The sequence below is a fragment of the Garra rufa genome, chromosome 6, assembly GCF_049309525.1.
Source record: "Garra rufa chromosome 6, GarRuf1.0, whole genome shotgun sequence".
Taxonomy (NCBI): Eukaryota; Metazoa; Chordata; class Actinopteri; order Cypriniformes; family Cyprinidae; genus Garra; species Garra rufa.
In genome coordinates this window covers 34,403,914-34,421,742 of record NC_133366.1, presented here as the reverse complement: position 1 = coordinate 34,421,742, position 17,829 = coordinate 34,403,914, and the positions used below count along the sequence as shown (strand labels likewise).

At 36.9% G+C, this 17,829-nt stretch overlaps 1 protein-coding gene across 1 annotated transcript in view; it reads right to left on the bottom strand.

Annotated features, from left to right (window-relative positions):
• Positions 1–77: 77 nt before the first annotated feature.
• Positions 78–17,829, bottom strand: part of fam184b (family with sequence similarity 184 member B) — a 30,210-nt gene continuing 12,458 nt past the window's right edge. Inside the window, exons 7-19 of the mRNA XM_073842643.1 lie at positions 15,466–15,561; positions 11,454–11,633; positions 11,043–11,149; positions 9,794–9,911; positions 9,529–9,711; positions 8,956–9,172; positions 5,963–6,093; positions 5,706–5,869; positions 4,346–4,510; positions 3,566–3,674; positions 3,380–3,484; positions 2,987–3,243; positions 78–761 (exon numbers count right to left, since the gene is read on the bottom strand). Of these exons, the coding sequence (XP_073698744.1) occupies positions 671–761; positions 2,987–3,243; positions 3,380–3,484; positions 3,566–3,674; positions 4,346–4,510; positions 5,706–5,869; positions 5,963–6,093; positions 8,956–9,172; positions 9,529–9,711; positions 9,794–9,911; positions 11,043–11,149; positions 11,454–11,633; positions 15,466–15,561 (1,923 nt within the window). The 3' untranslated portion in view covers positions 78–670. The remainder of the gene's footprint in view (positions 762–2,986; positions 3,244–3,379; positions 3,485–3,565; positions 3,675–4,345; positions 4,511–5,705; positions 5,870–5,962; positions 6,094–8,955; positions 9,173–9,528; positions 9,712–9,793; positions 9,912–11,042; positions 11,150–11,453; positions 11,634–15,465; positions 15,562–17,829) is intronic.

Here is a 17,829-nt window from a genome sequence, read left to right as displayed (position 1 = left end):
TTCAGGGCAAAAGTACAGTATTCTAATGTTCTGTAAAAAGATATTAAAAAAACAAATAAAGAAAATGTGCAATCATGCAATTTAAAAAACAAAAATATGTAATTTATTGATATACATTAATTATCTTGAGATAGTTACAGTTTTGGCATAGTATGGCAAAACCAGCTTTTCTTGCATTCTCTTTTTGTTAAATAAGAAAAGTCTTAGCATTCCACACCACATTTCCAGCAATCCACACTTGGCAGTTTATTTTTATAAATTAATAGATGTTGGATTTGCTGCAGACCTGTTCAGGTTTTTTTAGACCTTGTTTGATCATCCTTGTGCTGGAGGCATAACGTGCACAACATCAATGGAGGAAGCCTCGTAACAGCAACATTCTCGTCTTTCTGCTCTTTGATATGCCCACGCACTCTGTGACCTTAGTGTCCTGTTGTCGTTCTGATGAGTTCTTCATGGTTGAATGCATAATCTCTTCATTTTTGTAACATTTTAAGACATCGGGCCTGTGTGCTGCTGTTCGTTCGACAGGATAAAAGTGAGATGCATCCTGTAAAAAAGCTTATTTGGTGTTAGCTTGCAGTTGAGTGTAATTATGCAGAAAAAGGAGACTTTGGTGAGCTTGTTCTCAAATATGTTGGGACAGATATGGCCGAAGGATTGTGGGACCTCAGAAAGAGAAGTATTTGGTGAACCACTCCTGTTTTTGAGGGTCTTGTCCATCAGGTCCTGTTTCAATAACCCTCTGCTCAGCAGGAGTCCTGTAACAAAATACAAGGCAATTCCAAATAAGAACAGGAAATCTAGATATGATATCTTGGGAGGTAAAAAAAAAAAAAAAAAAAAGGTTAAGGACGAGACTTTTTAACACTTAATCAGAGAGAAGCTCAAGCAGCTGAACAGGTAGTTAACACAGCATGTCTATGGATTTTTTTTCCATCATTGTGAAGGTTTGAACTTGTGCACTGAATTTTTAATGTAAAAGCAGGCGCAACAATTTTTAACATTAATGTGCAAGTCTTCAGGTGTCAACTTTTCCAGTTTGCTGGAAGCTGTTGCATACTACACGTCTTGGCAAATATAGTTGGTCATCCAAATATTTTGGGCCACTTTTTTCACGTCTTGTTGGTATGTTTAGTTTTTATTATGGAAAAGTTCAGTGCTGTTACTTGGATTTGATGTAATTGTATATTATTAAAGGGGTCTTTTTCAGAAGTGAACGCCCACTGCTATGATTGGCTAACAGTTGTGTACAGTGTGGAAAATAATTATTTGATCATCTGCTGATTTTGTATGTTTGCCCACTGACAAAGCAATGGTCAGTCTACAATTTTAATGGTAGGTTTATTTTAACAGTAAGAGACAGAAAAACAACACAAAATCCAGGAAAATGCAAAAAAGTTATAATTTAATTTGCATTTTAGTGAAATAAGTATTTGATCCCCCATCAATCAGCAAGATTTCTGGCTCCCAGGTGTCTTTTATACAGGTAACGAGCTGAGATTAGGAGCGCTCTCTTAAAGGGAGTGCTCCTAATCTCAGTTTGTTGCCTGTATAAAAGACACCTGTCCACAGAAGCAGTCAATCAATCAGATTCCAAACTCTCCACCATGGCCAAGACCAAAGTGCTGTCCAAGGATGTCAGGGACAAGATTGTAGATCTACACAAGGCTGGAATGGCTACGAAACCATTGCCAAGCAGCTTGGTGAGAAGATGACAACATGTGGTGCGATTATTCGCAAATGGAAGAAACAATATAACTGTCAATCTCCCTCGGTCTGAACTGTCATGAACCAGAATACACAGAGTTCACACGGAGCTAGACAAGACGAGCATTCAAGGTTAAAAAGTATAAAATTGTAGAGATTAGAGAGGGGCGGGGTGAGCAGAGCTGATTTGCATTTAAAGGACCATGCAATAGAATCAGTTGATTTTTTGCAGAGCTGAATTTGACAAGGTAAAAGGGTGTTTTTTACACTATTGAGAATTTTTAACCAAAGTATATAATAGACTATTCATTAAGACCCTAAAGAATCATATCAACTTGAAAATCAAAATGGGCATCCGATGACTCCTTTAACATGTGCATGATACATGATAATGGTATATAGCTAACCGTTTTAATTTATCCCTACATTTTTCTCTTGTGGCCCGTACATAGTGAAAAAAATAAAATAAAATGTCAAGAAACGTGTTTTGTGTGTTGTTTTTAAAGTCGGTGCTTGAAATAAAAGCTTTTTATTTCATATTTTTTTTAATAGATGACTGCAGTGTTAATATTTTGATTATAGGTCTATAATTCATTGTATAATAGAGCTGTTTTAAAAGACCTTTTTAAAAAACATTTTAACTGAATCTTTTGTTATCATCTCAGCATGTTAGTTATGTGGTAATAATTGCAGGGCAAATTAATTGCAATTTTAATTTCATAAAAGTAACTTTATAATAATAATAGGCCTAATAAAAATAAGAATGTAACAGGTCTACATTAATTGGAAATGGCAAGTCCTCCTAACAGTGCCAATAATTGATGTTTTTGACAATATCTCTGGCTATCGTCGATATAAGATCTTTTGACACACCCCAGCAAAAGGAGATTATCACGTGGCTGGCAGCACGTTGCCTGTTATGTTGTTTGGTCTGCCTTGTTGAGTGCAGTGGCACTGAGAACATTATATTTCAGACACTTTAAGCTCTTTTATTTTCCAAATGTGATAGGGATTAGTCCAACGAATGGTTCAGTTAGTAATGCATACCAAACCGAAAGCCTTGTACCGAACGGTTCCATACGAATACGTGTATCATTACACCCCTACCTCTTATATGTCAAAATATCAAGGGAATATTGTTTTTTCAGTTCATAACACTTTTAATACTCCATATAAACACAAGCCATATGTTGAGATTTGTATTTATCTACCTCAAAAAGAAAAAAAACTAAGTTTTCAGGAGACATTCAGGATTGGCTGTTATGTAAGAGATTACCTGATGTGCTGGTTGTAGTTGATTTTAAACTGCGGCTGATGTCGCACCTCTTGTGAAGGTGGGCGGCTCTGTCTGATAGAGGCTCTGTGTTCAGTATGAGGGGAGGTGGGTGTGTGTGTCCTTGTTAGGGTGTTTCCTCGCCCGCTCTGTTCCAGATTGGGTAATCCACGCTCCATTACTGGTGAGCATTTGGCCTTGGGCGACCCCCCATCGTATGAGCAGAGGTTTGGGATGCTAGTTTCCTCAACCCCTTTTTTCTATGAACAAAAGGCAGATTACAACAGACTAATCCCAAGCTTCAATAAACATGTTCTTCCTTCAGTTATTGTATGATACTGGATGAATAGAATTTTGATGTGCTGTGGGATTTGGAAAAGTGTGTATGTGTGCTACCTTCATAGTAGGTGTGAGGGTCCCTGCTTGTGTTCTGCAGTCATAAGGCTTTAATATTTCATCGCTGCTCAGAGGTGGATGCTGGGATAGCTGGTGGAGGTCCTCCTGAAATAGAAAGAGAAATGGCATGATGAGACAGAAGGGAACTAGCATCCTGTGTCTCGTATGTGTCTGTGCATGTCTAACCACTAGACTTTTGATGAGTTGGTCTCTCTCGCTTAGCTTGTCCTGTAGTTTAGCAATTGTGTGCAGGTCTTCTACTCTCCTCTTGCCCCTTTCTTCCCTTTCTCGCAACCTACAAACATACAAATATGAATTTAATACAACATTAAGGCATTAAATATATTACTTGAATACAAAACTATATATAGTCAATGTTTACAGAGTAATCTCATAATTAAACTTACACAAGAATAAAGGTATAACATTGTTTATTTTCTTCTCATTTTACTTTTTTCAAAATATTACCATTTTATTGACAAAAAATTAAGACTTCTTGATATCGTATTTTCAGTACATTTTTAATATGGCACTAAAACACTGTCAAACTTAAATTATTTCTCATATAACATGATATTCTTTTAATATATATAATATTATTAAATTTGACCAGAACCTTATATGTGTATTAGTACTGTATTTTGTGTAAGTTATAGTGCCCATTTTTCAAATTAGTAATAATGAGTCTGTTATATGATGCAGTTGAGCGGTGGTAAAATATAGCAAAATGTGATAAACCGACCGCATTTTTATAGCTACAATTATTAATAAATTAGCCAATATATTTTATAAATTAGTATGCAAGGTGTCAGGATGTGTGGAATTATAACTCGCTTCAGTTCTCTTAAAATCGAAAGGAAATCCTAGTTATGAGCCCTCGCCATATATTGTCTTGCTTGGGTTAATTCTGTATGTACGGTATGTGTGGTTTGCGTTTTGCATTATTGATGTGGAAGGAGTAGGTACTCTGTTTCCAAGGCAACAATGCGGGCCTGTAGTCGTGTTTGGGCGGTGCTGAAGTCTGATATTATGGTCTGGATCTCCATTCTGTGCTCTCTCTTCACACTCTCCATGTTATTCCGGTGATCCGACCCAACTGCTTCACCTGCCTCATCTCTTTCCTCTGTGAAACTGCACATCAGATACAATACATAAGTATAACACATATAAATTCAGCTTTGTTCTCAGGCCTATAGCAGATACAGTTGAAGTCAAAAGTTTACATACACCTTGTAGAATCTGCAAAATGTTAATTATTTTACCAAACAATAGGGATCATACAAAATGCATGTTATTTTTTATTTAGTACTGACCTGAATAAGATATTTCACATAAAAGACGTTTACATATAGTCCAAGAGAAAATAATAGTTGAATTTAAGAAAATGACCCGTTCGAAAGACTGTGTCGTTACCAGAATTATCCACGGCTGTTTTTTTTTTTTTTGTTGTTGTTGTTTGTTTAGTGATAGCTGTTTATGAGCCTACATTTTTCTTATTTTGCCGAAATATAGTTCTTTTTTGTATTATTTAGTACTGCCCTTCAGAAGATACAAAAGGTATTTACTTGTTTCCCAGAAGGCAAAATAAGTGAAATCGACCCTAATCTTCAAATTCCTAACATTTTCATCCCCCAGCTCTTAATGCATTGTTTCCTTCTGGAGCATCAGTGAGTGTTGAACCTTCTGTAATAGTTGCATATTACTCCCTCAATTGTCCCTCATTTGTGCTCAGTGTGAAAAGATGGATCTCAAAATCATACAGTCATTGTTGGAAAGGGTTCAAATACACCAAAATGCTGGAAAACCAAAGAAATTGGGGGATCTGAAGAATTTTCTGAAGAACAGCGGGCAGTTTAACTGTTCAGGACAAACAAGGGACTCATAAACAACACAGTGGTGGATCATTCAGGTAACAACACAGTATTAAAAATCAAGTGTATGTAAACTTTTGAACAGGGCAATTTTTATAAATTCAACTATTATTTTCTCTTGTGGACTATATGTAAACGTATTTTATGCGCAATATCTTATTCAGGTCAGTACTAAATTAAAAATAGCATGCATCCCTCTTATTTTGCTGAAATAATGAACACTTTGCACATTCTGCAAGGTGTACGTAAACCTTTGACAACTGTGAGCAGTTTGTGACTAGAATAAGCAGCAATGTGGACTTCACGCCAATAGTCAGCAGTCAGTCTTGTCACTGACGCCTGTGTGAGTGCTTGTGGTCATCTTGTTACTGACCTCCTGTCTGTGTGCGTGTTTGAGGTCACCTTGTTACTGACCTCCTGTGTGTGATTGTGCTTGTAGTTATTTTGGTACTGACCTCTTGCGTTTATGTTTATGGTCATCTTGTTCTTCTTTCTGTGTGATTATTGCACTCATGCGTTCTTTCAGATCTTCGTTCTCTCTCTTTAGCTCCTGAACCTCGCTGCTCTTCTCATCCAGCTGTCTCTCTAGTGACTGTAAGCGGTTTTGCTGTTTCAGATCCTGAGGAGGAGACAGAAAGAGAGAGACATGGGGTGATGAACCCCTTGAGGCGGTGTAGATGTGTGTGTAGGTATATGCAGTTTGTATGTGTACCTGCTGCAGGGCCATCATTTGTGTGTGTGTGTGTATTTCATTCTGAAGGTCCTCGATCTGCTGCATGTGTCTCTGGGTGACCTGTCTCACCCACTCAGTGTGCTGCTGGGTCAGCTCTGCCTTCTGCTTGTCTACACACACACACAAAGTCAGAAGCACATTAGATCAGACGTGCCTACAAAGGTGGCATGTGTTCAGTCTTGCTCTACTTTAGTTGGTGGCACCAGATGGTGCTATTGTACAAAATGCAATACATGATCATTAACTCATTATAAAGGAATAGTTCACCCAAAAATGTAAATTCTGTCATTAATTACTCACCCTCATGTCGTTCCAAACCTGTAAAAACTTTGTTCATCTTCGGAACACAAATTAAGATATTTTTGATGAAATCTGAGAAATTTCTGACCCTGCATAGACAGCAACACAACTACCATGTTCAAGGCCCGGAAAGTTAGTAAGGACATCATTAAAATAGTCCATGTGACATCAGTACAAATATCTTTGTTATATATATTTGTGTTTCGAAGATGAGCAGATGGGTTTGACATGAGGGTGAGTAATTAATAACATAATTTTAATTTTTGGGAGAACTATTTCTTTAAGGAATAATGTTTTTCACACAGACTTGTTTCATATTCCTTACTCATCATGACAGAAAACGACAGCACTTACAATTCACATCCATATTCTAGTAAAGTTTTTTTTTTCTGTCCAGCTATTGGAATATTTCTGCAAATAAGATAATCAGCATATTATGAATTAAACTATTTAATAAACAAAGATATCCTGCTATTCTCTTCTGCCAGTGTTTGCCATTTATTACGCTCCATTTTAATCCTTTAATTAACATTCATTCTAATTCATATCCCTAATGATAGATGATGAGGCTGAAGGATGAATTAGAAAATGTAGGCCAGTAACCTTTTTTAAATAAGAAGAGTTATATTGATTCTTGTTCATTCATTATAATGTCTGTATAAAAAAATGTTTTTAAAAAATTAAATCAAATGCTAATTTAATTATAATGTGTAGCTGATAAGCTGTACTTATTTATAGTGCACAATATTCAGTATCTGTTATTTTGTTATACTTTTGTTCATGTGAGTTGTGTTAGATAATATGCACTGCCTTGGGTCTTAGTGGTCTTCTGATTCCATCACTCCAAGGCTTCCTATTGTCAAAGACAATGTTTGAAGACCCAAGATATTTTTGGTAATTCTTTGTTCATGGTTTACACTTTAACTTTTCCAGGTCTAGAAATCACCTATTTAATTCATATTCGTGTTTTCCAATATCACAGGAACCCTGGTTATTAAATAAAAATGGCAGTTGTTAATGAAACAAATTAAAATAAGACATGATTTCAGCTTTTATATATATATATATATATATATATATACAGTGCCCTGCGAAAGTATTCATACCCTTTCATGTTTTGTTATGTTGCTGCCTTATATTAAACTGTTTTAAAAGTACTTTTTTTCCCACATCAACCTACACTCCATACACCATAATGGCAAAGCAAGAAACGTGTTTTTAACATCTTTGCAAATTTATTAAAAACCTAAAAGATTCCATTGCATAAGTATTAACATCCTTATCTCGAACAGTTGAAATTTAGCTCACAAGAATTCATATTGCTTTTAGATGTAACTACACTTGTTAACAAGCGGCAAATTCAATTGAATGGGTAGGATTTGGAAAGGCACACACATCTTAATAAAAGATCTAATGGCTGAAATTGCATATCAGAGCAAAAACTAAACCCTGAGGTAAAAAAAAACTGCTTGTAAAGCTCAAAGACAGGACTGCATCAAACCACACATCTGGGGAAAAAAATTCTGCTGTATTGAAGGATCACAAAAGCATGTAGTCTCCATTACACTTCCTAGAGGAAGAGAGGCTTACTCTTGCTAGAACTGGCCTCCTGGCCAAACTGAGCAATTGACGGAGAAGGACCCTGGCTAGAGTAGTTACCAAAAACCTGATGGCCACTCTAGTTGAGCTCCATGATCATATATGCAGACGGGAGAAACTTATAAAAGGACAAACATCACTGGAACACTCTACGGATCTGGGCTTTATGGTGGTATGGCAAGACTCAATCCTCATCAGTGAAGACACATGGAAACACACTTGGAATTCACAAAAAAAGCTAAATTCAAGCATTATGTTTAAAAGAAAACATGCACTGCTCATCACCTGCAGAGTACCAGAATTATATATATATCGAAAGTATAGTGTGCTGGTAGCAGCCTCATGCTGTGGGGCTGTTTTTCGGTGGCAGGGACTAAGGGACTCGTCAGATTGGAAGAAAAGCTCAATGCACCAAAATATTGAGATAGCCTTAATAAAAACCCAGTCCAGATCATTCAGAACCTCAGACTGGGCAGAAGGTTCACCTTCCAACAGGGCAATAACCCTAATCACACAGGAAGAGTGGCTTATAGACAACTCTTTGAATGTCCTTGAGTGGCTCAGTCCCAGTCTGGGCTTGAACCCAATCAAACATTTCTAGAAAAACCTGAAAATGTCTGCTAGACCCCATCCAAGCTGACAGAGCTTGAGAGGTAAAAAGGTGAGGTGATAATTGCCAAATGTTGATGTGCAAATCTTGTTGCATCATACCCTAAAAGACTTGTAAGGTTGTAAAGGTGTTTAAGCAAAGTACTGAGTAAATACTTATGCAATTTACTTATTTCAGGTTTGTTGTAGTTGTGACAGTTCTGTTTTTGCTTTGTCATTATGGTGCATGGAATGTACAAAATGTGAAAAAATGAATGGGTATGAACACTTTTGCAAGATACTGTATGCTTTTCGCTTATTTTTAAACCTTTTTCTTATTTTAAATCATTTTAAACCGCCTTTCTGCCCCATTGGTGTGATAAGGCCTCCAGCCCCCAGATGACTAGGGAGGATTGTTTATGTAGTAAGTATTATTTATACCAAGAATGTGACTTTGATGTTTCTGTATGGGGTGTGATGATTACCCAGCTGTAGTTTGTGCTGCGTGAGCAAGCGTTGTCTTTCCGATTGAAGTTCTTCATTGGCTTGTGCTTCCAGTGCCTGAAGAGCACGCTGGTGATTTAATCTTTCCACACGCAACAACTCCTCCTCTCGCTCGCGCCACAACTGCTTTTCCCTCTCCTCTTCCCTCTCTCCCGTAGCCCTTCCATCCTCCTCGTCCTCATCTTCCTCTTTCACCACCTGCAGGAAAACACAAAATCAGAACATAAGGAGTTCTTTCCACAGTTGTGTGTGTGTGCACTGTCATCATTTAAACCATTTCTGCCCACACAGTTGAAGTCAGTGGGATCCAAAACATCGTTGGACCCCAATTTCTTGAATTACACGGTCAAAGCCTTTTTCAAAATGTCTTTTGTGTTTTAAATTACTGACGAAATACAGGTTTGGAATGACATGAGAGTATATGATGACAGGTTGTTTTGGGTGAATTATCCCTTTAACAGCACTCAGTTTAATTGTTGTTTATTATTAATGATAATTACATTATTCATAAGAAATCTTTTGATCTCCTGACAGCCCTAGTAGTGTATACACACCTGTAACTGCTGCCTCATCATTCTCTCTTTCTCTTGAATTGTGGAGTGAAGCTGAGCTCTGAGTGTGCTGTTCATTTCTCTTGTCTTTTGGATCTCCTGCTTCATTCGTTCCATCTCTCCATTACCATAACGTCTCTCTCTCTCTCCTTCCATCTTCTCTGAGAGTGCTCTCTTTTCCTCCAACTACACACAGAGAAAGAAAAATTATGATGACAGAGTGAACTGTGTGTATGATGGGTCTGAGGAAACTGAGAGTGTGTGTTACCTGTGTCTGTAGTTCTTCTACTCTGTGTTGCCACTGTTGGTTCATCTTTCTAATCTCTTCCTCTCGTTCTCTCTTCATTTCCACAATTTGATCAGAGAACTGCTTCTCAAACTGTAGCCTGCACACATGCATATATATTTCAATGAATAAAATTGCACTTTACACCCATTTTACACACTAGGAATGTCAAACTAGGACTGTCAAAGTTAACACATTATCGCATTTGACTAATATGTCCAATATATGTTCAAAGACTTTGTTACTGGGATAACTGGGATGCAGATTGTATGAGTTTGTTTGTATTGCTTTTAATTGCCACAGTTGCTGATTCCTGACTATCGGCATGACTCCGTTTCAGCATAAGAACACCACCTTTGTGTTTCTGCCAGAAAGTCTTATTATTAATTTATAAAAATAACCCCTTTCAAAAGTTTGATTCTTAATACTGTGTTGTTACCTGAATGATCCACAGCTGTGGAGCTATGTTTTTTTGTTTAGTGATAGCTGTTCATGAGTCCCTTGTTTGTCCTGAACAGTTAAACTGCCCACTGTTCTTCAGAAAAATCCTTCAGGTCCCACAAATTATTTGGTTTTTCAGCATTTTTGTGTATTTCAGCCATTTCCAGCAATGACTGTATGATTTTGAGATCACACTGAGGACAACTGAGGGACTCATATGCAACTATTACAGAAGGTTCAAACACTCCAGATGCTGTAGAGGGAAAAACTAAATAATTAAGAGACAGGGGTGTAAACTTTTGAACAAAATGAATCCATATATTTTTTTTTTTACATAAGATACTTACATGTTTCCCAGAATACAAAATAAGTTAAATATCTTCATATTCCAAAAGTTGTCACTCCCGCCTCTTAATGCATCGTGTTGAGCATTTGAACCTTCTGTAATAGTATAAATAAAAAATGACGAATAAAATAACATGCATATATAAAAAAAAATAACATGCACTTTGTATGATCCCTCTATCTATCAATTAAAAGGTTTGTTTTAAACTAACCCTGTTGTATTGAACTATATTCATCAAACATCAGTTCTGAAAAAAAATGTATCAAGATTTTCTAAATATGCTGCACCATCACAAGAATGAATTTGTTTCAAATTATATTAAAATAGAAAGTAGTTATTTTAAATTGTAATAATATTGTAAAATATTATTACATAATTCATTTGACTGACAACCCTAGAATTTCTCTTTATGTGCCTTGTATGCCTCACACCGTTCTGACACACCTGACCCTCTCCTCTATACCATGATTGGACTGTTGTAGAATTTCTCTCTCTTGCTGTAGAGCAGAAATCTCTGCCTGTAACACTTCCCTCTGTGCGGCAAACTCCTCCTGTGGGAGACATAAAAAGAAAGGAGGACAAGGATGGATGGATTCATGGATGGAAGGAAAGATCCCTGGATTAAGGAAGAAAAAGAAGTAGATCGGTTGCTAGGTGAATACTAAAGTCTTTCTTTCCTCTGGGCGGCACAGATGTGCTGAGATCAGCAGAACCTTGTGCTGCCATAAGGGAATTGCAGATCTGCGTGTGCTTGTGAGTATGTGTGATAGAGCTGTGCAGTAATGGAAAGGGACATCACTGACACTTTGTCCACATGTCAAATAGAAATGTGTGTTGAGCAGAAAGAGCGAGAACCTGTATTTGCTGCATACTGCTGTGTGTGTTTTCCAGTTCTTCTCTCACTCGTACACACTCCGAGCCACATGCTGATCGCCGCTCCACCTTTGCGTACTCCTGCTCTCTCTCTTTTGCCCTTTCCTTCTCTTCTTCTCTTTCTCTCTCCAGCGTCTGAATCACCCCATCCAATTTTGCCATCTGCAAGCCAAGAAAACTCGGATCAGCAAAGACCCGTAAGAACCATAAGAGCATGTGGAAACCACTGAGGTTGAATATAATTTATGAGGGCCATACAAAGAAAAGCATCTTCTGTTACACAATAGAATCTTTATTTAAAGCAACCTGAGGTTAAGGTTCTTTCTCAAGGGGAGACAATGGGGATTGTTACAGGGTGCATCTGAATTCATTCTCTAATTCTGTAGAAAGAGTAAATTGTTTGTGTATTTCACTCATTTCAAATAAATGCTGTTGTTTTGAATGTTCTATTCATCAAAAAATCCTGAAGAACATTTGCTCAAAACTGTGATAATAATAATAAATGTATTTAAGCAAAAAAAATGTTATTTTAAAAGAAATTGCCCACCCAAAAATTACAATTTCTGTCATTAAACACTCACCCTCATGACATTCCAAACGTAACTACCATGTTCAAGGCCCAGAAAGGTAGTATGAACATCATTAAAATAGTCCACGTGGCATCTGTGGTTCAAATTTAATTTTATGAAGCTATGAGAATACTTTTTGTGCACAAAGAAAACAAAAATACAGACTTTATTCAACAATTAGGGTCAGAAAGCTCTTGGATTTCATCAAAAATATCTTAATTTGGGTTCTGAAGATGAATGAAGGTCTAACAGGTTTAGAATGACATGTAATTAATGACAGAATTTGAATAATTGGGTGAAATTATTAACATTAAAAATCTTACCGGACACACATTTTTTAATCATCATTGTCTATTACAGGGAACAAAACCCTACAAACTTTTATATTATACACAAATCAAAGCCTGAAGACTAAAAAGACCCTTTTCCCTTTTCTTTAATGTCCTGCGTTTTTATTTTTATTACATTTGTGCATAATGTCTAAATACCATTATGTTTGAAGGGGTCATTGGATGTAAAATTCACTTTTATGTGTTGTTTGAACTAAATTGTGTCTTGGCAGTGTGTGACACAACCAACCTATGATAATAAAAGTCCACCCAGTATTTTTTTTTAAATCCCCATAAATCATAACCCCTTTCTCAAATCAAGCTTGTAAACTCAAGTTTACAGATTCTTGGCAGTGACGTCCCATGATTGTTAATTGTCACTAGCATTTTATCACAGACCTTTCCTGAGTGAGCTGTAAACTGTCCGCCATTGTTTCAATGCCAGAGCACGAGTAGACAAGAACGTCTCTTAAGCGATTGAGGTGTTTTGTTGTTGAACAGAGCTGTTTTTGACAAGGTAAAAAGTATGTTGATTTCCACTACCATTGAGATATTTGTATGCTAGACTTTTTATTGAGACCCTAAAGAATCATGTCAACTTTTGGAAAATGGCCATCCAATGACCCCTTTAAAGAAGAGCAAGCACATCATTCGTAATTGCACTGTTCTTTGTAGCAGCTACAACAAAGAAGCCTGATGGCATGTTCAATGACCCTGTTGACAGAGGTGGGTAGTAACAAAGTTACATTTACTAATTTACATTTACAAGTACATTTTGGGAAAATTTGTACTTTTATGAGTAGATTTAAAGATGGGTCCTTTTACTTTAACTCAAGTACATTTCTAACGAAAAAAAACTGTACTTTTAATTCGCTACACTGGGTGACGTTCCTCTCGTTACTTAATTTTTATGCAATATATGTAAAGAAACTTGTAGTTTATTCCAAGCATGCTGTCTCTTTTATGTGGGGCATGAACGATGCCCCATTTGAGAATGAATCACTCTTTTGAGTCGATTCTGTTCAAGGCCTTGAACAAACAAGCCTGTAAAACAGTCTGAATTAGTTTGCAAATCACTTTGAATGATTTGTTCCCTGCACATACTGAATCATCTGAAGCGGTTTCTCATTCGTACTGGGTAATTTAAGAACACAGAGAACATAAAGATCTACAGTCATCAGTTGATGCTAAATCTGCAAATTCTACTGTTGGCCTGCAATGAGGATCTTTATTAGTTGAACACCGTGTGTGCTGTCTGAAGGATTTCACAGGTATTCGATTTCATTTAAATAATATTGTAGTAGCGGTAAGCTAGATCGACTGTCACATGAAACGACTTTAAAGTCATAAAGTGAAATAAATGAAAATCGCGACATTTCATTTATAGGTCTAGTAGATTTGCTTTATTACATTGCATTAAATTCCTTTTTTGAATGCGGTCGGCAGGTTGAGCAATATAACCAATCACACACGTTTCTCTTGAGCTTATGAATGCAATATTCAATCAGAGGCGTTTTGATTCGTCACCACCACCACCGGAGTTGTTCAGTGTGCACACTCATTGACTGAACTCCGATTAATATGCATTTGCAAATTCCCTCATTAGCATAAACAACAAACTGCCATTGCATGACATGACCTTTAATAAGTCAATATTTTAAGCAGTGGTTTTCAATGGGTGGGTCATGAACAACCATTTTTGTCTCTGTGTAGTTATAGACAGCATTTTTAAGTGTTTGAAATAGGAGAACATAAATTGTCACCTTTTAAGATGTAAGCAATATCTCAGCAGTGTGAGGTGTAAGTTAATTTATGACTTCTATTCTAAATATAGTTTTGAACAAAACAATTGCTCATGAGGACATTTCATTATCACATTAACGTCAGCAATTCAGCAGTACTGTCACACTATGTGTTCTCCTTTCTCAGAGTTCTGCCAAAGTGACAGCGTGGTGCACAGCGGGAATTAGATTACCTGCCTTTCAGTCCTGTTAATTTGCTCAAACATTTACCGTTTCTGAAACGGCTTTCAGGATTCATAAATCATTTTGCAGGTGCTATGTAAACCATCTGCATTGATACCGCCCCTTATGTTGCAGTTGTTTAGAAGCACACCTCAAATGGCATATTCATTAAAGGAAATATGAAAAATGCAAGACATCCTAGAATCATGTTAGAAATTGACCCTTCGCAAACAGCTTGACTGACAGGCGATCTGACCAATCATAATACTGAATCTGCCATTTTGTCCAACAAGCAAACCAGACAGTTGAGTAGATTGACTTCAGTGGATTTAAACTTGAAAGACTACCATTGACGTCTTTCTGTGGTTTAAATATAATAGTTCTGATGTTCATTCATGTTTATTTCGTGAAGGTGTCGCTTGAACTACTAAGGAAATACAAAGGGTCAATTGTTGGATAGTAGCAAAACCACATGCAAAACTAAGGACTGTGTCTGAAACAAACAGTTTGAAACAAATGAACCAGAAAACCTTGCATTGGATTTTTCAAGAATTGCCTCTAGTGGGATTTTAACCTACAACCTTTTGTGCACCAACTCAGATCATTAAACACTTTGATAGCACCCTGATCCAGGTATTTAACTTTATTTAGAACAAATGGCTTTCTGATATATAGCAGAAACCTTAATGATGCTTGCTTCACTGCGACACAGCACTAAAGCAACAATCCTTTTCCTTGCAATCACTTTTATTAAGTACTACTTCGTTATCATAACCCAGTTCTAAGCCTGCTGGCATACAAGATGAAGCATTAGATGAAGCCCTGTGCCTTGGGCACTACAAATGTTCTTTTGTTTTCTCATTTATCATGGTCATGTGGAGTGCTCTGGGCCTCTCGGTCTGTCTCTGTGTATTTAAGCAGAAGGACTGAGCATGTTCCCCTCGCCTGAGCCTCAAACCAATTTGAAAGAGCTTGATATGTATAAGTTCAAGTTATTTGTGGTGACCTGATTCATTAGTAGGTCAACAATGTTATGCAAACATATCCAAGATTGTTTTGGTTTTATAAGAGGAAAAGCAAATGACAAATGTAGTTTTTTCTTTCCTGTGTGGAATTCGTTGCAATAACTTACCTCTCTGTTGGACAGCTGTAGTTGGTTGCGTAGCTCTTCCCTCTCTGTCTCGTAAGTCTTTCTCTCTTCTTCGCCGGTATTCATCTGCTCCTCCATCTGTAGTCAAACCAACATTATAATACTAGTAATAATACTGCTTTGCTAGTTACTTTTTAACTTGTTTTGAACAGGGCATATGTAGTCTACATCATTGCAGCTGTTTATTTCCTTGCCTTACATTTGTTTTTGTTTTTTTCCCCTTTACTTTTAGTGCTGCTTGAAAGTTTACGAACACTTTAGAGTTTTCTATATTTCTGCGTAAATATAACCTAAAACATCATCAGATTTTCATACAAGTCCTGAAAGTAGACAGTATCTGTGAGTGGCAAAAGTACATTTGAAGTCAAAAGATTACATACGCCTTGCAGAATCTGCAAAATGTTAATTATTTTACCAAAATAACAGGGATCATACAAAATGCATGTTATTTTTCATTTAATACTGACCTGAATAAGATTTTTCACACAAAAGATGTTTACATATAGTCCACAAGAGAAAATAATAGCTGAATTTATATATTTTTCAGTATTTTTGTGTATTTGAACCCTTTCTAACAATGATTATATGATTTTGAGATCCATCTTTTCACACTGAGGACAACTGAGGGACTCATATGCAACTATTACAGAAGGTTCAAACACTCAATGATGTTTCAGAAGCAAACACGATGCATTAAGAGCCAGGGGTGCAAACTTGAACAGAATGAAGATGTGTACATTTTTCTTATTTTGCCTAAATATCTTTTTTTTTCATTTAGTACTGCCCTTCAGAAGCTACAGAAGATACTTACAAGACAAAATAAGTTACATTTAGCCTGATCTTCAAATTCCAAAAGTTTTCACCCCCCTGGCTCTTAATGCATTGTGTTTCCTTCTGAAGCATCAGTGAGTGTTTGAACCTTGTTATAGTTGCATATGAGTCCCTCAGTTGTCCTCAGTTTGAAAAGATCCCAAAATCATATAGTCATTGCTGGAAAGGGTTCAAATACACAAAAATGCTGAAAAACCAAAGAATTTGTGGAACCTGAAAGATTTTTCTCTTGTGGACTATATGTAAACGTCTTTCATGTGAAATATCTATTTCAGGTCAGTACTAAATAAAAAATAACATGCATTTTATATAATCCTTCTTGTTTTGGTAAAATGATTAACATTTTGCAAATTCTGCAAGGTGTATGTAAACTTTTGATTCAACTGTACCTAAATCTTTATTTTCAATATTTGGTATGACCTCCATTTGCAACAATAACTGCAGTTAAACGTTTCTTGCTGATCAGTGCTGCACAATGCCTTGTTGGAATTCTAGCCTATTCCTCAGGACAATACTGCTTCAACTCTGTGATGTTGATGGGTTTCCTCCTATGACCTGCTTGCTTCAGGTTCTTCCACAACATTTCAAATGGATTAAGGTTCAGACTTTGACTTGGCTATTCCAAAACATTTATTTGTTCTCCTTTAACCATTCTTTGGCAGAATGACTTTCGTGCTTGGGGTCATTGTCTTGCTGCATGACCCATTTTCTCCTGAGATTCAGTTTTTCGACACATGTCCTGACATTTTCCTTTAGAATTTGCTGGTATAATTCACAATTCATTCTTCCATCAATGATGGCAAGCCATCCTGGCCCAGATGCAGCAAAACAGGCCCAAACCATGATACTACCACCACTATGTTTCATAGATGGGATAAGGTTCTTATGCTGGAATGCAGTGTTTTCCTTTCTACAAAGGAAATCCTTCCTCAAAACATTTCTCTGATAGTCCTCTGGCTTGATCTTTAGCATGCACACTATGGTTGTTCAGTTTTCTCCTGATGGTGGGCTTTTAAAGGTTAACATTAGCCAATGTGAAAAAAGCCTTTAGTTGCTTAGAAGTTACCCTAGTGTGCTTTGCTTGTGGACTGTTACACGTCTTGCTTTTGGAGTGATCTTTGATGGTCAGCCACTCCTGGGGAGGGGAACAGCTGTCTTTGAATTTCCTCAATTTGTACACAATCTGCCCGACTGTATCTGTGGAGACCAAACTCTTTAGACATGGTTTTATAACCTTTTCCAGCCTGCTGAGCAACAACAACACTTTCTGAGGTCTTCAGAGATCTCCTTTGTTCATCCCATGATTCACTTCCACAAACATGATCAGACTTTGTTAGATCCCTGTTTGTTCTTTAAATAAAATAGGGCATGCACTGACACCTGATAGTCATCCCACTGATTGAAGAAAACACCTCTGAACAGATGGATTCTAATTTTGCCTTCAAATGAACTGCTGATCCTAGAGATTCACATACCTTTGCCACTCTCAGATATGTAAAGTATTTACTTTCTTTT